This window comes from Odontesthes bonariensis, chromosome 1, assembly GCF_027942865.1.
Source record: "Odontesthes bonariensis isolate fOdoBon6 chromosome 1, fOdoBon6.hap1, whole genome shotgun sequence".
NCBI classification, from domain to species: domain Eukaryota; kingdom Metazoa; phylum Chordata; class Actinopteri; order Atheriniformes; family Atherinopsidae; genus Odontesthes; species Odontesthes bonariensis.
In genome coordinates, this window is record NC_134506.1 from 32,911,056 (window position 1) to 32,936,263 (window position 25,208).

The 25,208-nt window shown below is 43.0% G+C and overlaps 1 protein-coding gene across 3 annotated transcripts in view; it reads right to left on the reverse strand.

Annotated features, from left to right (window-relative positions):
* The window catches only part of fto (FTO alpha-ketoglutarate dependent dioxygenase), a 121,912-nt gene that overhangs the window by 54,317 nt on the left and 42,387 nt on the right, over nucleotides 1-25,208 (reverse strand). For all 3 annotated transcript variants that reach the window (XM_075464682.1, XM_075464666.1, XM_075464675.1), the window contains one exon: nucleotides 14,879-15,006. In XM_075464682.1, the coding sequence (XP_075320797.1) occupies nucleotides 14,879-15,006 (128 nt within the window). The remainder of the gene's footprint in view (nucleotides 1-14,878; nucleotides 15,007-25,208) is intronic.

Genomic DNA, 25,208 nt, shown 5'->3' on the forward strand with positions numbered 1-25,208 from the left:
GACACCCCCACCACTTTCCTTACCAGTTCTCCCACAGTGTGTGTGTATGTGCATGTGTGTGTGTGTGTTGATGTCTTTGTACATGTGCATGGTTTGGACAAGGCACTGGCTCAGTCCGATTCCCAGCAGTGTATCTTTAACAGGGCCTTCCCGCCGGGCCGCCAGTCTGTTCACCCCCCCTCCTGACGGGACAACAGCCCAGCTGACGCCCCAGTGGCTTTGCCAATACAATCTACGCCTTCGACCCACAATCTGCTCAACTAATCCTAATGTAGAAGGAAGGTGGGGTGCGATTAACAAAAGATGAGACCAGACAATGAGCTGGTTAAAAAAAAATAAAAAATAAAAAAAAAAATAAAGGACACCTTACAGTCAGGTGTGCTCCACAAAACAGGTAAATTACAGAACTGTAGGTGAGTATTGGATACTCAAAACTTTACATTTAGTATACTTATATCTCGTCATATGGAGCTCAGACAAAGGTAACAGCAGGCGAACTCCACAATGACCTTGTGTTTTATAAGGTATGAAATATTGCAATAAAGTGGAAGGGCAAAGCTTTTGTGAATAAATTGTCATTTTATAAGATCACAAAATGATAGCTATTCATCATAAATAAAATGGCTATTAATATTTTTTGTAAAATACATGAATATATTTAATTTATTTTTCTGAAATCCTCAGATCATCCAAAATGCAGCTTAAAGGCAGCCTCACTCACTAATTATGCACACGCAGTTGCTGCTGTAGTAAACTACAATCAAATTCCATGCATATCACAAGCACAAATAAATGAAGCACATTTTGGTTTGTGCCCTCACATATGTACAGTAAATCTGGCTGCCGGCACAAACTGCCAGGGCTGCGGTGTCACTGGTGTTCGCTGGTGTCGAACAGTGTGTTAACTGGATGTGTAATGTGGTGTGCTGGTCCTGTGCTGCTGCCAGGGCTGGGTGGCAGCAGCACTGTAGGCTACAGTAGGGTGGTTATCATGAAGCAGTTATGTAGCTGCTCTGCTGGGCCAGTCTAATTACAGGAGAACAGCGTGCACCAGTCTGGGCCTCCAAATGGCACCATATGTTTTCCCAGACTAACCGGCTGAATAAATGCCATTTAACCATTCAGGATGCACTGTGCTCCGTGTCTGGGAATCAGTCACTCAGACTCACATAAAACCATTCACCCCACCGAAAAACAGCCCACCAACCGACTTCTACCCTGCTCACCGCACCATGTATACTCACACAGCTTCCTGTCCAGTTTAACTATTTACAAATCCCATTGTAAGTCTCTGTATAGCAAATGTAGGCTTGAATAATGAGTTCAGTGACTGTACCATTAGTGGCTCTGGTTAATCAGAAATTTAACTTCCAAAGAGCCAGGGTCATTTTAGGGTGTGGTCAGGTCCATTCGTCTTTCCTTTGGTGACCTGTGGTGAGGGACGCATGTGCTGGATGGGATCAGTGACTTGACAGATGTCACTGCTGCTCAGAAAATAAAGAGCAGAAATCTAATTTAATCTCTAAGGCACTCGCAAGTGACATGTGGATACTTCTTACATCTGATTAAATTCTTTTGTCTAATCAATCTCTTTAGATGCTGCTCATGTAAGTTATTGAAAACCAGAGCAAATATCGTGCCTTGGAAACAGCATTTATCATGTGGTTCTTCAACAGTAACAGGAAGGCATCCCCACCAACACACAGCGTCAAGTTTTTTTGGTGGATGAAATTTCAGGAAAACAAAGTACCTTTTGTTCTTCTTCTACTGCATTTCTTTTCTGTTAATCAACTCGCAGGCCTAAAACAAGTCAGAAACCAAAGAAGAATTCGGGGGCAATATTACGATGTAATAAAGGTCTGATACAAGCTGTTGGTGATGTTATTTCATTTGGCTTTTACTTGAACTTAAAGTATTTCCCCACCAACAAGGAGTGGCAAAATTGCAATCACAGCATCCCTGATAACAAGAGCATAGCTCTTTGTGTTTGCAAAATGCTGACAACATTTGTATCATAACCTCTTTTTCTGGAAAAGCTCCCTGTATCATCACAAGATAGACCTATCACACATCATCAGTTTGTTAATGAGAACAGCCTAGACAGAGGCGCTCACAGATGCCTATCGAGGGCAGAAAACAAAAAGAGAATGTAAGTAAATACGGACTGTAATTAGTATGACAAGGTTGAAAAAGCAGATAACACACCGCAGCAGCCCAAAGGCCTATGCTTAAGCATGCAAGTCCACATGTACGCTTGCACGTGCACAGGACACACACAGGCCCTTGACTGTACCCTCACACACACACTTGAGAGGAAATCAAACATTTTAATCAGCTTGCTACAGCACATAATGAGGATCCACTAAGCCCCAGCTATCAGCAGCCATCGGCCACTTAGTTGTGCCTTCAAAGAGCTGATTTTTCACTTCTTCTCCAATGAGCTTAACACGGTCGCTATCAAGAGTGAACACAGTCTGAGCATGTGCAATAAAAGCCCGAATAAAGCAAATGATGGTTCAGCAAGTGATATACAGTATATGCAGTAAAGCAAAGTGGCAATTACGTGAAAATGGACAAGACAGTGCAGCCTCTTGGGAAAATGTGCAAGAGCGATTTGTCATCATTGTGATTTACAGCATGGAAATACTAGAGCACAGTTGTCTTGGTCTTGGTTGGAGATCACATGAAAGTGTATCATATGCCACGCCACAGCCCATAAATCTGACAGTACAAGCAATGACCTCAAATACCTTGCATAACCTGGCTCACTACACTACCCTAACAGACTGTATCAGATTTACCTCTTGCCTTCAGTACACACACACATACCTTGCGATGCGGCGCAGAGCGCACCTGGCCTAGCCACACCTGCTGTATGACACAAGGCAATCGCATGAATCAGTCAAGTCGGTTACAGGCAGACTAGTTTCTACAGAACTGCAGGGACTTTTGAATTCTTACTCAACTCTCCAGCTGTGTGCGTGTAGGTAAGTGTACGTGAGGAAATGTACAGAATGTGTGCAGGTGGGCCTCCTGTTGCAGTTTCTGGCCTCCTGGCACAGCTTTGACCTCCGTGATGAGGACTCAAAGGTCCAACCCTCCAGCTGGAGAAGCAATGACCTGAGAAGTGAACAAACCAAAAGACTCGTCCTCATGTCCTTGTCTCCTTCCTGCCTGCCTGGTATACTGTGCTCAGGCTGGGGGACATGCAGAGCAGGGTCATCAAGCTGGATGAATCTGTCATCCTTTGAATCTCCTCATTAAAACAGGCTTGATGTTCTTTAAAAGAACATCCAAGTTCCTTTCCTGACAACAAAAATAATATGATATGATATTACAGGAATTTTATACGCATATTTATGTTAGGCTTACATATATATGGGCATATGAATATGCAAACTGTGTACCGTACACGCAGTTTACAAGTGGTGTTGTCTTGCACAACTCATCTCACTGTACATTGCTGGTGAACAGGAGATAGGTGAAGCAATACAATAAAAGACATGGAAACGAACATGTTAACACAGTATCGAAAGCAGAAACTATTTGCACAATTCTAACAAGCTTGAATGTCAATGTTTGGTACAAGCACCTTTATTCTTGAACGCAGCCTGAACCCTTTTCGAGAAGCTTAATTGTAATTTCTTTAAGCGACTTCAAAAACAAAAGAGACATTCCTCTGAAAATGATCAGGTTAAAGGACTTGACCGAAAATGAGTGAAAAAGCAGCCAATGTCCAAAAAAGAAAAAAAAAAAGTACAGAAAGCCTGGAGAACTATTGCTCAAGACCACTTCAAAAGATCACAAGAAAGCCTGGCTTCTAAGTAGCTCAATCTAAAGAAATAAGAAGTAGCACAAGGCTTGAGCACAGTGCTGCAGCTCATCTACCCCTCCTCTTTCCAGGAGGAAAGATGACCCGTTGTTACGCTCTATATCCATAAATGAGTGAAAGGCAGCAATATTCATTTCTCTCCCTCACTTTCATCATTATGGAGTAAATAGTGTAGCAGCCTGATGAAGCATTTCTGTGCTTTCTATTGTGTAAAATCTAAAAACTATTGTTAGCGAGCGTGGCCTCAAACAGTCAGCGAGGAGGCGTCACATCTGCGCCCGCATTTTCCACTCACGTCAAACCTAAAGCAAGCTAACTCGAGCCTCTGTTGTAACATCCGGTGCAACCTGCTGTAAAATAAATGATGCTGTTAGCTGCAGTCTCGCAGGTGAAATGTGCTGCTGCTACAATTATTCTAATGCCAGCATGCCAGAGTGCCAGTGCTACCAAATGCTGCTGTCAACCCAGGGGTTTAATTAGTTTGGCACATGTGCCACTTATAATCACCTGCCATTACCAGTTCTGGCTGCATCTGCTAACACGTCTGTCAGTGGCGGGCAGGCTGTGCGTGTACGTATAGGTTTCTTAGGTTCCTTGGATGGTGGGTCAGTGTATGTTTTGGCAACAGAACAAAAGCCTAAACAAACCCGCAGTCAAGACACAAAGGGCTCACTGGCACCATTTCTCCACGATGCAAATGCATTCATATTCACATATCTGTGAAGGGAAACAGAAAGAATCAAAGACAACTGTCTCTACCGTTACATCTATATTAAATAACATCGACTAGTGAGGACAGTTTTATTAGTAATACAGGCTTGTCAGTGGTCCGTCTGTACAGGTGTATTTGGAAAACCGAAGGGAGCTGGGCTTCACAGTGTCAAACTGCATTGTGAATAGCGCTACACCTCAGGCTGAATACATCTCATTGTGATTTCATGAGAGCTGCAAGAGGAAGAAGGAGGAAAAACTTCAGGGCTGCCTGTGAATCTCGACCCAAAGTAGGAGAAATGGAAGTTAAAAGCGAATCGTTCACTCCCCCTGGCGTAGCAGTGGCTACCTCTAGGGCGGAAGGAGGAGGAGGAAAAGGGGGAGAAGAGGAGCCCCCTGGCTCTCACAGTCATGTGACCAGTGAGCACAATATCTAAAGGATGGACCACAGGCTGTGTATTTAGCAGTTCACAAATGCGAACATGTGTTCATAAATTTGTGTGTGTGTGTGTGTGTAGCAAATGCACCCTTTCCCACTGACTTATAAACTGGGATCTTCAGATTCACCTATGTCTGCTGCATTACAATAGCTCTGACTATCCCTATTATTTCCAGAAAGTTCCCATTTAGCAATAAACCAAGGCTTTAATATTGTGCCGGCTCCAAAACATCTGTTGGGGACTTGTGTGGCTACACTAATTACAAATATCTGCAGTAATCCGGCGCCGATAAGAGAGTCATTACTCCACCAGACATTTATCACTATGGGATTGATGACCCATTTCAGAGGCAGCCTTTGTACGGGGAAGTGAAATCGCTGATATCCCTTTTATCCTACATCACTGCTGAAGCAATCCATTCGTCAGGAAGCCAGCTAGTTAGAATTGTAATTAACAGCTATGGACTTTGGCCCTAATAGAATTTTTGCAGGAAACTGTGGATTGTCTTAGGAGGAGATGGGGGGGTTAACTGTGTTTGTCTTTTCTTACTAATTGCCACTTTGAGTGGCTGTCTGTCGCGAAGACGTGCTCGATGCTACGTCAGGAAAATGCCAAAGCAGCGCTCCAGCTTCTCCCAGATGCAAACGTGTCAATATGTAAACACAGGCTTTCAGAGATGTGCATGCACAGATACCGTGCTTCAACAGAATAGTCTGTCACAAACACAAATTCGTAGGTCAAATGTAAGATAAGCATTTCCCTACCTAAGTCAACGATATTCTGCTGTCTCCTTTTTTTTTTTTTGTTCTTTCCCAAGCACACCTGAACAGCCACCCACCTACACACGCAAAGAACAGAGCGGCAGATGATCACAGTAGGTGAGGACTAAAGGTCTGGCCACCTGCCGGCCACGTCCCATCTCTGAAGCAGTAATGAACAGAGACAGCTTGGGGACCGCCCTGCGAGCTTGTCCCCCCGCCCAGTCTCCCTGCTTCAGGGCAGAGCTGGGGGCCCTGGGGTGACAAGGATGCCAGAGATGTTCCACACACTGACAGGCAGGTCTTACCTGGCCAACTGCTGTACACATTGGCCCACCGACACACACGGAACACGGGGACGAATGTGGAGATACACAAGGGTGCAAGTGTGTGACGTATATTTGCGCACACTGTAGCTGCTCACATGTGTTCACATACCAACGCATATAAAGCTAACTGAGGAGCACACCCACATACATACGCACACGCTGACCCGGTGTAATTCCTCCAGCACACAGCTTGTGACAGGAGCAGCTGCAGCCGCTACGGCAGACAGATGAAATTTTCATAACTATCTCCTCCAACTTCCATCCTCACCTTCAGGATAATTTATGACCTGCCTGCCAGCCTTGAAGAGACAATATGCTCGCAATGAAATAAAGTGTTCCAGCAGTGTAGGTTATAATTAACAGAGAAAGGGAGAAAGATGTGTGTTTATGGAGTTCAAGGGGGGAGGTGTGTGTGTTCTTTTTCTTTTTAAGGAGTGCATGTGGTGTGCATGCATGTATTAACGTACAGTACACGTGTGTGGTTGTGTGTGTTTAAACACCACATACATTAATGCAGTTAGGTTTGTGATTTCAACATTGCATTGCAGCACAAAAGTAATTAACCTCAAAACACAGGCCTGGAACAAACCACACACAAAACACAATCCAAAACTTTATACGCATCTGTTGTGCAGGTTATCTGTATGTTTCCAGAGCCCAACATGATTCTCTGTCTCAGTTGCACTGTACTCATTAGCTTACATACCACAACAGCAATGTTTATTCAGTATTGGAGTGGATTGATAAAGTTTCATCTCAAGTACTTTAAGGGGAATTGCTATCAATCCAAGAACAAAATAGATTTAAATCCGATAAGGCGTGCTTTACAGAGAGTATTCTTGATGAGAACAACCTCTATCGTTTCATAATGCTACGTTGTTGCTGTTTGTTTCACATGGTTGCCACACATCCACACCCAATCATGCTCTATCAGCTCTATGGGATGTTGGGTTTGACCAGAAAGAATGTCCTGGTTTGCCTGACTACCAATGAAACAGGCCCAAACCAGCCCTTCGACACCCCCACCCCTCTTGTCTTTTCCAAACAGAAACCATGTTTCCATATTAAAAAAGGCAGCCTTTAATGGGCGACTGTGTCTTCAACAAGTGTGTTTAAATGTCTGTGGGACTTTTAATGACATTTTTTACTCTCCCTTTTCCCTTTCCATGCCACAGTACACTGACAAGATCTGATTGTGAAATGCATAATTTTGCAATCACTGCTTCAATTAAAACCTGTAAATAATTTAGTCACTTGGAGCTCAAGGCAAGGACAAGCAGAGATATATAACAAAGAGGGAGTGTTCGCTGCAAACTTTCCAGTCCCATACTTAACCGCAGAGTGAGAGAAAGCATGTAACTCATTGGCTAATTACTGACTTGTTTGAGAACCAGGCAAGATGGAGGTAAGTGCATATTTATATGGGCAGAACTTGTTTGCACAGTAAGTAGAAGGTAACAAAATGGAATCATCAGTTATCCTGTTCAAAGCACATTCCTGCAAGAATGAGACGTACTCTGATGTGCTTCCCAGCCTTGAAGCAAACTAGGATGGGAGGACGATTGCTACGGCAACAGCAGCTGTGGGGTTCTGCTGAGGTCAGGTCATGTCATGCATAACTGACTGATTGCTTAACAGGGGTGGGTGCATGAGAAAAGAATTCATAATTTACGGTCAAACACACACCTCACAAACACCCAGGCCACAGGCGATCTCGCTGCACGAATGTGCCCGCTCTTAGGGACCACACAGACGTGTTTTAGATAAAGACAGACAAATTAGACGACATCTTCTTAGGCTAACCACTGCGCTTGCGCTAATTACAGGCAGGCTGGTGATGAAAGAGGCAGATGACATGTTGTTATTTGTTTTCTCCTTCAGTGCCCTGTACCAAGGGGGGACAAGTAAACAATACAATGCGGATGACGGTAAAAGTACGTGGCACAACGTAAGACACACACAATAGGGAACGAGAACGGAATTGTGGGTTGAGAGTTCCACCCACCACACGCAGGTGTTTGACCACCGCTGCAAAGAACAAACCCTTGAGGTAAATGAAAACAAGGGCGCAGCCAGCAAAACCTTTGGCTTCTAACTTATGCCAAGGAAAACAGACTGAGCTAGCATTGTCTGTACTGCTTTCAAAACAAGACCGCTGTTGTGGGAGCGATGAAGGGCCTTCTGTCTGGGAGATCTGATTAACCCGTCACCTCAAACTGCTGCAACTTACATCACACAGGCATTTTTGACAACGTGCCCAGACCAACCGATCCCAACTAGAGTGCTGGTTTATGGCACCATTCAAAGCACTGCCACCATTAATGGTGCTGAGGAACAGCTTGATGTAACCTTCTCCACACTTTGCCCTGCATCCGCTGTTTCCAAAACGCATACATATGATTACGAGTCAGATCCAACACTACAAAAGGAAGCTACTGAATGGCAAAGTGGCTATATTGTAAAATTTCCCTCTCACGAAAAATTTGCACACTACGTTTGCAGTTAACAAACAGTTTACACCTGAATATTCCAAGGTTGTGTTTTACTCGTTTGGCAAAAAAGATTTAAACCGTGATGCAGACGCACACGTTCACTACATGTCTGGGAAGACGCAAGACACGTAATTTGTTGCAATTTCTTGAGTAGCATCGATAAACAATGCTAAAGATAACAGTCTGACAGACTGTTATAGTCGAAATAGTATTTTTGTACAAAGTGGCAGGCCTAAAAAAAAAAAAGGCTACAGCAGATGAACAGTATCTAAAAGTAATTTCCTTAAAAAATAGGAACAAATCCAGTAAATACCTGATACAAGACCAGAGAGAATGATCCATTTTCTGTTCACTAAAGTCTCTTCAGAAATGGTGTTCTTGGAATGGTGGCTGTAAGGAAGCCATTCTTAAGGAAGGGAAGGGAAGGGAAACTGGCTGAGGTATTCCAAATGACACAAGAACTGGACTGAAGAACAGTATTATTAAACCAATGGGCATCATCTTGACAGAACGGAACAAAAGGCAGCCAACATGCAAAGAAGAGCTTTGGAAGATCTTTCAACAAGCCTGGAGAACTATTCCTGTAGACCACTTGAAGAAATTACTCGATAACTTACTGAAGAGTGTTCAAGCTGTGTTGAAGAATAAAGACTATCAGACCAATTGACTTTCAAGCATGTTCGACTTGTACAAACTCCGTCACTGCCTCATATACTGCCTGTGTTTACACATACAAATTGCTGCACCTATTTCTTGTTTGTCTGGTAATATACAAACAAACGAGGGGTGGCTCGTGACTTTTGCATTGTACTATAATCTAGAAGTTTGTTGAGCTCCCACGTCTTTCTTGTTCAGGAGGCATGCTGTTATTTCAGTTATTTGCAACATTCTTTTAGGCAGTTTTAATGGTAAAAGGTTGTGTGACATGTATCTAGAATGGCATAACCTTTTGTCTTGAAGAATTCATTGAGTACTTGGCCAAACACACTTCAGCAATCTCAGATAACTAAATGATGTCTTTGTGAGAGGTGCAATGAGAACTTGTGTTTACTCTGTCCAGTGAACCCTTAAAGTGTGAGTATTTGCATGATGGCAGCCCCATGTAGTCTGGTGCATCCACTTCTAAGGCTTTAAGGAGGTCATTGGTTACACTAGACAAGGCTATGATCTGTCCATCTTTATTGTGGGCATGACATTGACAATCTTTCCAACTCCCATCTGGGATGGAGGGGCCTCCATTGTCTACCAACTCCCTCTCCCGCCTCCGTGCAGGAATCAGGGCGGAGTCTGTCACCGACAGCACAAAAGAAATGTCACCACTCCGGGAATGAAGTGCCAGCCGATGAAGGTCTCTCTCCTCCTTTTTTCTGTGACACTATGCATCTCCACAGGGGTGCAACTGGTAGCTGACAACACTGGTGGGGTCATCCCCGGCTGGGCACAGCTTCAACCTCTCCAGCCCCTTGTGGCCCCTGGTGACCCTGGGTTTTGATGACAGACTGGACTTTTGTATAGCAGCAGCCTGTCCAGGTGAGGACAAGAGAGGGTGACAATGGAGGGAAACATAAAGCCCATGGAGGCTGGGACAGCCCCACGGGTCATGGGTCGAGCTGGACGGCTGAGTGATGGGTGCAGCTGTGGACACGTGGACCTCCTTCTCTGTCCTTTAGCTTTGCATGCCATGTCAGCTGATGTTTCCTTTGTCGTTGGATAAAGACCTCAGTAACTCTCCGCAATTTGGAGAAAAGTAATAAACACAAGCAACAGATGTACTATGCCATAGATTGTTAGAGTACAGCCATTAGAGGCAGCACAGCTTGTTAAAGAGTGTCTATTTGATGATTTATCTTTTTGAAGGGTCACAGTAACTGAATTACAAAAGAATTTTGGATAAAGTTAATAAAAAATGCTTTCTACAAATAATTTCTGAAAAATAAGTATAAAAATAAATGAAAGCAAATGTAAAATTGTTACTCACACAGTAAGAACTAGATACTTTTAAGTAATTTATGTATCTCACTTGTCTGTGCAGCACAGTTTCACCTATCATAAGCCCATTGTTATAAACCCTAAATGCAGCTAATTTGCAGCTATTTTAATTATTTTCAGTAAACAACTGTTTGCAACTGCCATCTTTGTTTTCCTCCCTCTCAAATCTAAGAAGCACAGGAACTACGGGCCAAATGAAAAGGATATTTTTTAAACCTTGTAATGTATTACCACCTCAGTGCCTCCAAACTCTGCCAATTCACACACCTTGAGCTGTCCAACTGTTTCCGATGGCAAAGGTCAATAGCTGCCTTCTCTCCTACTGTTCAAAACCAAGTGATGGGAGGACGGGGTTTCCCAAGTCAGGCACAAACCCTGCTTTAGGTCATAAACACCTCCACCCGTCTCCCCTCCTCTTTTCTCCTCCACAGAGCTGAGTTGCGTTTGCACTCTGTTAATCTTTCACTACAGGCCTGCTCGCTTTTACACTGGCCCCACTGGAAAAGAGAGGAGGGAAATGAAAGAGAGGTAGTAAAGGACAAGAGTGGATAAAAGAGCAGGAAGAAAAAGCCAATGGAGAGGGCCAGATGGGCACCTTCACAGTCCATTTATCAAACCCAATGTGGCCCTCCTCTCCCCTCCCTGCTGCTCTCATGTCCTAAACCCCCATGTAATTCTGTAATGATTTTCATTATCATATAATGACCTTACAAAGCCTACAGCAGTTTGCATGGTCAGTACAAAACTTGCAGCTGTTCTCTTCAATGTTTGCTTGCAGACTGTGACAACGCTTTTGTCATTGCTGAGTTGTTTTTTTTTCTCTGTTGGCCAGAGCAGTGACTTGTAGGATCTGGAGGGTCAACATAAGGTTATTTCATACAGAGAGGGTTGAAGATAGCTATAGTGTAAGCAAACAGATTGAAGAAATGCGTCAAACAAGGCGCAGTAACTATTGTTGAGAAGTTCAAAAAAAAAAAAACACCTCAGAAAACTGTAGACTGAAGGATTTCCTATATCTGCATTTTCAATGTGAATTCTTTATCACCTGTAATTGCATAGATAAGAAACATGATGTACGAATTTTTAAAACCTGAAATGTCCCTGCTGCTAGTGGGGTGTGTTATTTCCTATCCTAATGGGCCTTTTCTCTGGAGGTTGTGTCTTGCTCTTCAATATGCACTTCCTGTGTGGCATACTGAACTGCTCCACTGCAGTAGAGTCACCCACCCACATAATAATCCATCTATTTCCAGGGTACTCACGGGGCATTTACCGAAGGGACACGGAGGGCAGCATCTATCAAAGAATTCGCCATGTGCATTGGGAAAACCCAGTTACCAGAAAAGCTCATAAGAATAAAAAAGCTCTCATAACTTGGTTGGCTCAGAGTGAATGAATGTACTGCCTCTGCTCGCATGGTGAGCCGAGGCATCAGTCACTCTGAGTGCCTATAAGTCACTTGTGAGGAACCACTGGTCACCAGGTCCAATCCCTCTTTCTTTCCTCCTTGCTTGTGCTAAAAAAAAAATGCCCCGGAGACAAAAAATGGCAGGAAGCAGGCCCAGGCTGCAGAGCACAGAGTGCTGCTTTAACTCGTGTTTAAGAAAGAAAAGTCAGCAAACTTAATCAATCAGTGCTGGTTGTGTATGTTTATGAGCCTCTAGCTAGAGTCATCAGTCATGTTTTTTTTTTCCTCCTTTTTACCATCCTTCTACGAGTATTATGTGCTGAGTGGAAACCGTGGAAACAACAGAGTGTCAAGATAAAAGCTTGCCTGTTGAATATTGTGTTGCAATCTAATTAGGACCCTAAATATGAAAAAGCAGCAAACTGAATCAGCAGATTAGCTTTAGAGGCCCTATTTTAGTGAGTGCTTTTATGAAAATATATGATGGCTTGAATACATCTGACTGAAGTCAACAAAACTGTGTGCCTTATTCTGTAATATACTGTATTCTAGAATCAAAACAGCCACTACCGCTTACTAGCTTGGGTGAATAAATGTGCACTTCTTTCCCTTCTAAAGGAACCAGCAAGGCAAACCCTGACCATCATCAGTGGCAAATCCCTAATCAGTATCAACACGTCCCACTTAACATTGCACATAGCCATGTGTTTAGTTTTGCACAAATACTATCTGTTGACAACCACTTGACAGGACGACCCCTGGTTTTTATGTAAGTGGTGACGGTGGAGGTTAGGGACTGACATTAAATGTGTGTAAAGGGAAGAGGAGGTATCAGGAGCAGCTGGAGTTCAAACATATTGTGCGGGAGGCTTGCCCTCCACCAAAACTAATCTCATCAGTCTTCCGCTGCTGATAGAGTAAACGTCTGTCTGCCCTACCGACAAGGACTGAGCATTTCCTGTCCTGGTCTGTGATACTTGTTGTCAGGATCTTAGGGTGGGCTGAGCAGAGCCTGGGGTCAGACGTGGTTAGTAGGTGGCAACACTGCATTGTGGGTGGTGGGGGTCGGTGCTGATGGTGAGATGGTTTCTAGCTTTCAGCACATGCAGCTGGAATGCACTATCAGAGCAGGCCCCACATCAGAGCTGTGAGGCGCTGAGCGTCGACACAGCGGAGCAAGGTGTGTGGAAACAGCCTGTTTACAAGGCTCATCAGCACGGGACATAGCAAAGGGTCAACTGGAGGGGACAACTCAAAACAAAGGGGCGCCATGGAAAGATGAGGGCACCATCACAGCCAGAAGTTGACATATATTTAAAAAAAAAAAAAAAGAAGAAAATATGATGCCTTTTAACCCCCTGGCTGGTTTGCTTTCTTCAGTCTGAGGATCATTTCTGTTTCAAAGTGTGCGTTTGTCTGTGTGTGACACCAAGGTCAAACCTGTTGAAAGAGACAATAAGCAGTAAAACATATGTGAATGCTCTGTTAGTGAAACCATTTATGCCAGAGTGTGTGTGTGTGTGTGTGTGTGTGTGTCCTTGCTGGTGTTGAGGTGGAGGGTGACTGAGAAAATGAACAGCTAAAACAATACCGAGCTGCATGTGTGAGGCCTTTCTGGCCTTATCTGAAAGAAAGGCCAGGGTTCTAATCCCTGTGCTCTCTGGTCTTATCTGGAGGGAAGGAAGTGAGTGGGCTTATCCAAGACACACGTGTCGCTGCGATAGCTGCCAGGCCCAAGGACCACAAAACACACACCGGCCACACCACCACGTATCTGTGGAATTCACATCAGCTCTTCAGAAGCAATCGTTGATGCAAACTGAATCAACGTAGAAGCAACGGGATGTTTTTTCCTGATTAGTTTGTTTGATTAGGTGGTCACCGTTATGAAACCCTGCCACACCACACCATTTAAGGGAAGACTGCATGGGAAAAAATTGGTGTTACTCACTAAATGAACCATCATGCTTAGCTGCAGCCTCTGCTTACACAATGTCGTGGCAATCCATGCAACATTTGCGCATCATAGAGATCTTAATGACCAAAGAAGCTGTAAAGTGTTCTATTGTGTCTGTTTCTATTCCTCAATGGTAATGGGATGCTTATAGAAACTTTTCCCAGTCTGGGTGTTGACACTTGAGCCAGTGAAATCAAACTGGATATCACTGATGGCGACCACCGGGTTGTTGGTTACCTGTCTGATCCAGGCCATTCTTTTAAGATTGCTCAGCTTGGCATCCAGATCTAAAAAGTCCACTGGTAGTTCAAATATTCTTTCGTTTTAGGATGATGGAGGCTACTGAGCTTCTTGGCCTTTTAAATGCTAATTAAGTTTTCTTCTATTTCTTTATTTCCTTCTGTTAATCTGTGCCTTAAGACAGCCCCGTCACTCAGGTCTACAGGTAATAAATAATGGTGTGGTTTTAATTCGGACTTACAAGATCTGTGGGGCCTTATATAGACCAGTGTGTGCTCTCTTTACTAGTGATGTCCATCGAATTCAATCAGGCACAAGTGGACTCCACTCGAGTTGCAGAAGCACCGCAATAACAACCCAAGCAGGACGCACCGAGCTCAGTCGCAAGTTTAAAACACTTGTGTAAATGGGACATTGCTGTCCTGGATTTGTAATAAATGAACAAAACATTCAAAAAGCCTAATTTTGCTTTGTTATTGTGGAGTGATGTGTGTAAACTGACAAGGGAATGTGGAAAGCTTGAAAGGGACTTTAAACTTTATATTGTTATTGTGCATTTAATGACTTTAAAAAATAAAAAATTATTCAACAGTAATTTAACATAAAATTTCGAAATATCAAGCGGTTTCCAAAATGTGTCTTGAGTGACAGACTTAAATTGGTCTCGTGTTCCTTTAGCTGTCTAAGGCAACGGGAGAAAAGTTGGTGGCACTCTGTGTTACCTGTCTCTCCATGTCTGTCTTTGCTGGTGTCTGTCTGTCAGAGCAGACAGCAGGGTTTCTGCCATCTCTCTTCTTCCCTCTCCTACTTGGCCTTCCTCCTCCTCCACTGTAGCCAGGAAGAGCATTGTCTGAAAATAGGAGCAGAAATGGAAAATGGGTCTATCGAGCAGAACTGAATGGAAATGTGAGCAAGCTACAGTAGGACCTGAATCGCTGGAAAGAAAATATCGAAAATGGAAAAAAGAACCCTCACCCCAACTGACCTTCACTACAACACAGAGTAAGATATATCAAAACCATATGGCTTTCTTAAATCTTACACTGAATATTTAAAAGCCAAGAATTGGGTGGAAAGACTACCTGAAGCGATTCCCACCATCCTTGAGCTTCTATCCTCAGTTTAGAAATTGCACAGCTCTGAGCAAAGACTCAATTATAGCATCCTTGGGATGGCAGCATACAGTAAGTCTAGTATAAAGTCAGTTTCACATCAGAGGATGGGCAAATTACACCCAATATTAGAGTGTGAGTCAATTAATCACGTCCTGCACAGCACAGTGTAATGTGTGAGTATCCCCCTGTTGAACATGAATTACCGGCCGGCTTAAAGTGTGACGTGGCACATCACTGCTAATCGGAGACATCCCTGCAAACCTTCGCCACCAAGTCCTCCGCAACCTCTAAGCTGGTTGAGAGGGAGTCAAATGAAAAAGGATCTGGCAGCCCAAATTAAATGCAGTGCTGTCAGCCAAACTCAAATCCCTCTTTCCCCTCGCAGTCTCCCTCTTCCTCTCTACCCGTCACAGACTTCTCTGAATATCCTTAAATGCCCCCCCCCTCTGCTTCGCCAAGCCTCTGAGAAGTGATGGATCTGCAACTCTGACTGACTCTGACGCCTTGTTAAGAACAGTCTCTTCCTGTCACATCCACCAGTCAACCGCGTTCATTTCTTCCCATTAACAGTGACTCGCCTCCCCAGCCATCCAACCTCCTTTCAAAAAAAAAACCCCCTACAATATAAGGGAACCATTTCTTCTCCTCTCTCTCTTTTTTAATCCCTCTCTGACAATCTACCTGTCTGTCTTAATTCACGTGACGATAGCTTTGATTGTCTGTGTGTGTTTCCAAAGCAGAGGAGAAATATGCTTACTTCCTCTGCACCACGTAGGACAGGTGTCAAAACACGTGGTGGTGTGTGACTGATTACACCTGACTCTGTGGAGACACTAAAGATTATGGTGACCAGGAGGAGGCAGGGCCGGCTGTACTCCCAGTGGAAACTGTGTCTTTCAGTTTGGATCAAATCCTGTCCTCCCGCGATGAATGACACACTAAGAAAGTAGCAGAAAGTAGATTCAGACTGTCTCACATTCTCAGCCAGAAGACGTCACATTGCCATGCTGGCTGTGTTGCACGCTATCAGTGTTTCAAGCACGAAAGTGAAGAGAGCAAGAGAGCCGCAGTTGATCTGAAAACCTGCTCCAACGTGATTCTGAGCTTGGTTCAGCTCCTCTCCAAGTTGGGTGGACACAGAGTGGATAACAAGAAAGGGAAGATGGCACATGATAAAATTCAATTCAATTAAAATACTTTATTTGTCCCCAGCACACAGGGCAGTTGTACATAAGTAACACGGGCAAGTTAAAGATAAGCATAGTGCAAATGATTGAAAGAGCAGATAGCATTTATACAAGGCGATAATAAAATATTGTAGCTATTGACAATATTAAATTGTATTAAATTAGATTGAGACAAATGAAAGGATGAGTTTTCCCAAACAATGATGATGATGATAGATCCCACTAAAAACAGACAAACAACCCTTTTAAAAAAAGTATTTTAAAGCAGAACTTTTGCTTTGATGCACCGTGTGCACATTTGTACAAAAACCTCTTGTTATGTCTGTTCGAAGCAAATTTCTGTGGCAATTTTGGTGCCTATAATACATCTAATAAATAATAGATGAAAATGTTTGGCTGTGTGGTTGCGTGCCAAAATTTGTGCACGTATGATCTAGTGTTTAGAAGACCTGGTGCTGAGAGAGGCCTTCAGGTTTAGCCTCAGGCTGATCCCCAGGCCATTTTGGCAGCCCACCGCTTGTTTACTGGTCAAGCCGGGCCTCAGTCAGTCTCAGCGAGACCACAGTCCTTTATCTCTGGGCTTGTGTTAGCACAAATCAGCCCCCTCTTTCCATCTATTTACCTCTCGATGACAGTAGCTGTCCTCAGCATCTACATCTAGCGTCCTGATGCTGACCACACATGTCCCCCTGACCCTGGCCACATTGAGGTGAATGAGAGGACAAGAAGGGCCTCGGTACCCCATCACTGGCTCCCAGAACCCAATTTCAGCCCTGTCTATTTGACTACAGTTAGGCATAAACATTTCCGTCTCTGTGTAGCAGCAGGGTAGGTAAACAAACAGGCAGTCAGGCTGAGGTGGTATTTTAGCTTTTGCTGAGCTCGAGTGATGATAGCGTTCCAAGCAAAGGCTGGCTGGAGGGCAGCCTGGGGCAGCTCACGAACACCTCGAGTCAGGACTGTATCTTAACATCAACAAGCATCTATCTATTCTATCACATAACAACATGTCACTCACTCATCGCAGAATAACACAATGGAAAGACTCTTGCTGCACATAGTGCAACATGATGTGAAACTTCACAGAATAGCCGTCTCTGTTAGCATAATAGCTGAGGTTAAAGGATAAGACCGGTTTTTTGACATTGGGCCCTTGATTTCACATTATAACATGATGTTCTACTCACCCCTGCTTGTTGTGGGTCATTTGGAGCTGTTCCGAAGATATTCGCGAGGCGTCTGGCTGCTCTCTTGAGATTTTCGGCCATGAAACGGTTTCCTATGGGCAAGCTTATACAGGCACAAACTATGCTGTTTATAATTTATTAATTACTGTACATTAGCACTGATAACGTGGAGGTGCGTCGCTTACTTAAAAAAATCCGGGTTACTGTAATTTTGAATTTTTGTCGTAAAGTGGGTGTTACTGACGTCCTCGTCGTGCTACTGCCACAGACAGCCCACAGACCTGCTGCCTATTTATTCATTCGGCTAAAATTCAAAATTAGTAACCCGGATTTTTTTAAGTAAGCGACGCACCTCCACGTTATCAGTGCTAGTGTAGAGTAATTAATAAATTATAAACAGCATAGCTTGTGCCTGTATAAGCTTGCCCATAGGAAACCGTTTCATGGCCGAATATCTCAAGAGAGCAGCCAGACGCCTCGCGAATATCTTTGGAACAGCTCCAAATGACCAACAACAAGCAGGGGTGAGTAGAACATCATGTTATAATGTGAAATCAAGGGCCCAATGTCAAAAAAACGGTCTTATCCTTTAAGGCAGGAAGGTTTAAAAAAAAAAAAAGATGCACGCGGGACTAAACGTTTACACTTTATAAAACTCAGCTACTAACTGACCACTAGAGCATCTGCGAAACTATTAACACCCCATGAAATGCCGAAACTGACTTTAGACCAGGACTTTCAGGAGAACCAAAGTACTTTTAAGCTCACTGGCACTCACTGTTACAGAGAAAAACTTCAACATCCACAGGTCACAGGTGCTCACAAATCCCCAAACTGAAAACCCTCCATTAACTAGTTTAAGAGACAGGGGAGATTTCTACACCAGAATAGACTATCCCAGTGAGTGATGGCAACCTACAGAGAAATGAGGTAAACAAACTCACCGGTAATGCCAACACATCCTGAGCTTTGCCTGGTGACTGGTGTTAATTTGCCACAACGGTGCCTCCCCTCCTAAGAGCACCTCTGTCTGTCAGACTGGCAACCTCCTCCCGTCTCCCTGCCACAAAAATGTGTAACAGCCGGGCCAGCGGGCCAGCAGACCCTCCTGTCCTTCTGTTTGCCAATGTGTCTCTGTGCCCATATGGAGGCAGGCATGGTGCTAACTAGTAATCCGTTCTCGTGTTTGTTGACCGTTGGGTCACGGCAGGCAACTCGGAATAATAGCGGTGGTATGCAGCATGTACAGCAACAATTATTTTCCATCAAGTCGGCTGCATCTCCTCAGTCCCGTTTGAACACCTGATGTGAAGCAAAAGAACATGCTTCTAGTAATTAGAGGAGCACAGCAGAACTCTTGTGGGACTTAAAACTCTGCTGGTTTTTAATTGTATCCATCCACTAAAACACTTCCGACTCACAGTAATGAGAGGTGCATGTGTGTGGACAGTTTACCGCACCAAAAACAGAGAAAGACATTTTTGGACGTTAGCAATGACATGACTTTCAAAATGGCCATCTGTGTTGTCAGTACTTTCATGTACCAACATTCCTCTAAAACCTGACCTTGCCCACCTAAAGATTAGCAACATGGACTTTTGCCACAGTTTAAGCTCAGCTGCTCTGACACCTGATTTCATTGGGCTTGGGAGTGGGAGTTTGGCAGACTCACGGCTGCCTGCATCTCCTTCAACCCTTTAATACAAGAAACCAATATCACTTTGACCGCTGGTGAAAAAAGGCATCAGGCACCTTGCTCTGGGTAATGGATAGCTTCTGCTCACTGACATAAACAACTGGGGAGTTGTGATCCTGCCAAGGCCAGTTCCAGTCTGGACAAGGGATTTGTGTGTTTGCTGCGTGCCACCGCAGTTACTTTGCACTTGAGGGGGGAACTCTCCACTGGTGGAAAAATTATATTAGCCCAGGAAAGAAATAAGCCAGGGCCACATTCACTTCTCTGTGACATCCCACTCAGAGTCAAAAACAGTGTGTGTGTGTGTATGTACACATTTTTTTCTCTCTTCTGCTTTTTTTTATTTATTTATTTATTTATTGTTGCCGTCTGCCTCCTGTCACACAATTACAGATGGCTCAAAATTGAGGCATATCTGAAATTAAATTTACTCGGTTTCCATTATGTGTGATTGGTTGATAAGGTGTAAGTGGGCATGCGCGCGCGCCTGCGAGTGTTTTGTTTGTGTGGATGTGTGTGTACGTGCAAAGAGCGAAGGGTGTCGGCGCTGCCGGTGAGGGCTGTCTTCCAGACTTTAAAGCTGCGCCACCTTTGATTTATCAGAGGAAACAGGGCAGAAAATGAGAGAAGCAAGTTCTATAAAAATGTTCTCTCAAAGATGAAGCTTTCTCTTTGTGTGTTTGTGTGTCTTCTGTGTTATCTCTGCAACTCTAAGCAGCTCTCACAGCTAGAATTTACAGGGAATTAACTTCAGGGCTTGTTGTAAAACTTGTTGTGCTGAAAAGCAGCCCTGTAAATGTACTCAGAACGTACTGAATACTATACTAATGAAGTATCCAATTTAAATCATTATGTGTTTTTTTTCTCTTTTTAATAAAAAAATCAATACAGTTTCTGAAAGGGACACGGAGAGATCCCTATTTTTATTGTGCGAGTCTGTGTGTATGTGTGGAAGGGTGAGTGTGGGTGTGTTGATGTGTTCTCGCAATCTCCATGGTGACAGAAACCGAGGCCTTTCTGCAAGGTTGACCTTTGCGAGGTCTCGGGCACCATCAATTATGTCAGCCAGTAAAATGGGCTTTGCTACACACAGCAGATTATATGGAGTGTAAAACATTAGAAAAATGTGTCTGAAACATCAGAGTAACATGTTTGAAGTGGCAAAGGGTTGGGAGAAATAGAGACGGTCCCAAAAAGGAAAGACCCCATGACAAGTGATTTTGTTTGAAGGCTTTGTAACACACTAGAGTGGGCAGGGATGCTTTCTATGGCCCTTATGGCAGTCCATCTTCAGGACCGAATACAAGCAGGATGGACGGACATATGCTTTGCACAGGGTCAAATGAAGCAGAACTCAGAAGCTTTTGTGGTGCTCCCTTTTGGTGGTGAGAAGAAAAGACAAATCTGTTGTCAAGTCGTAGCCCAATGGGCCCGCAAATATCACATAAAAATTCACCGGCCTGTTTTTTGCCAGGCTTTTGTTTCTGTTTCATGATAGGGAGTGTGGATCCAGTTGGTTTAATGACTAAACCACATAGTTCTTAGTCTGAATGAGCTTTCCAGCACACTGGGACGGGGGCTACGCACGCACTTGTGCTCACTCCTCAGTGGCCCTTGCTTGAATGCGCAATCCATCCATCACAAGAGAGCTTTGAGAGGCGCTTTGACTAATTCGACACAATGAAGACAGAGCTGGACAGAGATGTTTGCGAGAAGCATGACACACAAGCACCTTCTGCTCTCTTAAAGCCCCCTTTCGCTCTTTCAGTGTATGAAAGCTGAGTCTAGATTCTCGCTAGATAGCAGATTGTGATCAGCAGATTGTGATCAGCACCTCATTCTCTCCAGTAAAAAGCTTTTTGCTGACTGAGGCCAAAGCCAGCCTTTTCTAAGCCCTGGAGTTACAGTATTACACACACTGCACCATACTTCAGGTCTTCAAAAATGCTAAACCAATAAAAAGGGTTTCCATCCATCTTGACATGCTCACATAGAAGAATTTTGTTTTAGTCGGGGGGGTATATATATGCCTGCTGGGACTAAAATTCATGGCCAACAAAGTTTTGATTGACTACAAGAAGTCTGAGAAGAAGTAATTCTTCAGTTTTTGCATCAGGCTGGAAACCATAGAGCGGCTGCAGTGAGACTGTGCAGGCCTTCTTAAATGTCATGTCTGTCATTAAATAAGAATTACCTAAAGAGGTACAGTGAAAAAGAATGACTGTATCTTAAAAGAAACAGATTAAGATCTCCAAAGTTTAAGGTTCCCTCCCATAAAATACTGTGTAGTTATTTTAGACCACAAGGTCTGTTCAGTATCATCATCGAATGTTGGTTTTAAAAGATGAGCTTGAAATTTTTTAGGAGTTTAATGCTTTATTTTGTGATTTTATTCTGAAATACTCTATCATGGCAACTCATTTTCGGTTACTGGTTATCGGTTCATCCTCTGCTGCAATACTCTATGTCAAGTCCTGCATCTTCTAAATAAAAGCAGAGTGCGCTAAGTGTGCTGTTTCCCAATGTTTAAATAGGACTAGCAGTTTTACTGCCTCCATCAATTCTTTCCAAAGTACTTGGCTATACAGTAACAGACAATGGCGCACACCATGAGGGAATTACATATAACTGGATTACGAACTCGCATACTCTAAAGATGCTGTCTACTTTCGTCTGGAAAGGAAGTCACAGACATTCTAACAGCTTTTACATTTCATAATGCATGTTTAACAAAGCCGTATACACTCCTAAAAGATTTTGGAGCACACTGATATAATCTAATTAAGTAAAGGGAATTAAACGTGAATAAAGTAGACTTTGGATTGAGTTCCATTATGGACCTAATTACTGCAATGAATCAGAAATCTGTGCTACTCTGTATTTTCACATCCTTCACATGCAAAAGCTCAAATGGTTCAAACTTCTTTTTATGGCATTTGTGTTAGCTGGGTGGTTTTATTTTTAGTTTAATCTTTCCTTATAAGAGCGCTTAATTGTGATGATGTTCGGTGGCCAACTTTTATTGCAAGTGTACTGTGTTTAAACAGCATTTGAAAACAATCTGTTCTTTGAAACGCAGTGCCATACAAAAAAAAAAAGGGAAAAAAAAATAAGATCAAGTACCTTATCAGCTGACAGAACTGAAAATGAACAAAAACCACAGACTGGAATCTTAAATGTCTGTTTTCTGATCACTGCTACAGTCAGTAAAGAAGACATATGGCGTCTTTTTATTCTTAATGAGATTTTTGACATGCTTTGGTCAAAATGCCACGGAGAGAAAAGAAAGAAAAGAAAATTAAAGAACACCAATTAGACGGGAGATTTCAAGGTTGAGACATTAGAAAATTAGACAACGTGCTGGTTTAATACTATTAGCCCATTTCTTTCTCACGTGAACTAAAACACTACTAATGAAAAATAATTGCAGAGCAAAAGAGGTGCGACGCCTCGCTTCTTGAGGTACAGCAAATGCAGTATGACTTGAAGTTGAAGTGTGTTGGAGATAAAGATGGGGAGGCTGGATCCGACTTCTCTGAAGAATGTGAGGCAGAAATCCAAACTGCTCACTGAATAAGATATGCTTATACTTTGGGGGTCCCAAGTAAAATGCCAGAGCAGTGTTTTTAAGTTGCCAGTGACCTTTGACAACCAAAATTATGCTTGAAAACAAAGACAACATATTTCTTTCACAACAAGTCTACAAAGAATAAAACTAAAAACTGCCAAATTTCTAACAGTCAAAATCGAGCTAGTCTTTTCAAATGGCGGCTATAGAAATGAGAGATGTTACCATAACGTTAGCTTCTCTAAACACCTTTTCCACACATTTAACTAGTATACTTCCTCCTATTGTGTAATGTATGTGTGTACGTGCGTGTGTGTGTGATGGATCTCGCCCAGGGAGCCTGAGAGTGGCTAAAGGGTGTTTATGAGACTGTTAGCCATAAGAGGATGCTGCCCTGCAGCCTTCGCCCAAATAAAAGAGCCATTTATTGCATCCAACATGACCCTCTCATTACACACAAATAGGAATTAATGAGTGCTATATCGGGCGCTCCCAGCAGAGCAAGGCGGGGCCCGCTAAAGGACTAGCGTTAATAACACTGTCCTACATCTCACCCATTTAACACTACCTATCAGATCTGTAGGAAAAGCCTAGCAGTGGCATTGCACTATGTGGAGGGATGAAGTCTAAAATCTAAAAATGCAAAAGAGAGCTGTTACTTAGAAAAACATGGATGTAAAAAAAAGTTTTAACTTGACAAGACAGATTGCAGGTTTGGGTTATCCTCTTTATGCTGTATATTTCTTCTTTTGAAAGGTGAACCTAAAAACTCCCCTCAATGCTCCCAGGACTTGTACTTCCTCCACACTGTGCTCACATCCTCTTGTTTACATCATCAGCTTTTCATTTCTTTTCTATTTACTTTATCTTACAAGCTCTGACTCCAACTTTAATCTTTGTAATCTCTCTCTCTTTCTCTCTTTCCCAGACCCCTGACGATTGCCACAACCTTTTCCCTCATCTCGCTCCCCTGATCCCCCACCCAAAAACCCTCCCAAACTCAGCCCCCCCAAAAAATATACGACTATTGTGAACCATCGTCTTTCCACCCGAGTCTTTCTTTTCTTTGCCTCTTCGGACAAAAATAAAAGTCTGATCGCTTGTCCTGCAACTTAGTGAGGTGCCAAAGCATAAGCAGTTGCTCTTTTGTTGTAGCAGCAGAACTTTCACACAAAACCGCTGTTAAAGGAAGATATTTTCCCTGCACACACCTCAGAGATTAAGATAGTAAAACGTCTTTTTAAGCTCAGATACTGGGTTCTACAAAGCACTTCAAATTTGTTTTGTAATCCGCTCATTTATACACCGAAACCAGCAGAGCAATGGTGGCACTTCAGGATCAGTGAAAAGTGTATATTCTCATAACACTTTTCTTTCTTTAATTTATTGTATGTACCCATTTATGAACTCTATCCTGTGGATCCTGTCCTCACTTGTGTAAAATGATACAAGAAAACAGATCACCTTGTTGGGACCTAAAGAAGGTATGTTCTATTTTTGTCCGTAATTAGGCTTCAACTGGGATTTCTTTTCTTTTCTTTTTTTTTTTGTTTTTGTACACTTTGAGGATCTACAGTTGGGGTTGGCTGTTTTTATTTTAATTAATTGGTTTCATTTATTGCTTCGCAACGTGTGGGTGAAATAAAGCCCCGTGAGACCAAGACTGTGATTATGGGCTGTGCAAATAAATGCAAAATGAATTTGAGTTGGAGTGCAGATAAACAATAATAAGAATATCAACCGTAGGACTTGACGAGGATCCAGAAATAGATTTAAATAATTTTATTAAAAAGTGTGTGTGTGCAGAGTTCAGGGTATGAAGGCTCTATTTGCACTCAGTCTGGCTAATAGAGCTCAGAATCAAGTCGCAATAAGCGCGTTGCTATTTCTGAACACGAGAAATATTGAAAAAGCTCTGACCGCATATTCCATACATCAAGTGAGGAAAGAAAATTTGAGTTGTTTTCTTTGCTTTCAGATACAAATAAGTGTGTCCTCTTTTGTCTATGCTAGTGTCTTTTACTTAATAACTGTGACATGATTGCCTGCACGAGTAAACAATTAAACCTGGATCAAAGTAGTCGAATAATGACATGTCAAGTGTTGGTTAGTAGTCATGTCTCTTGTCAGATTAGGAAGGGTGGGCTTTGCTGTGAGATGCTTTAGAATCTCTCTTTCATCTTTCTGTACTTTCTCCCCCATAAAGGCACTTTCTAACAAACACACACTTCATCCTTGCGTCTCACTCTCTCTATTTCTGTTGGTATGACACAGGAAGAAGCTGCACCCCGCAGCCAAC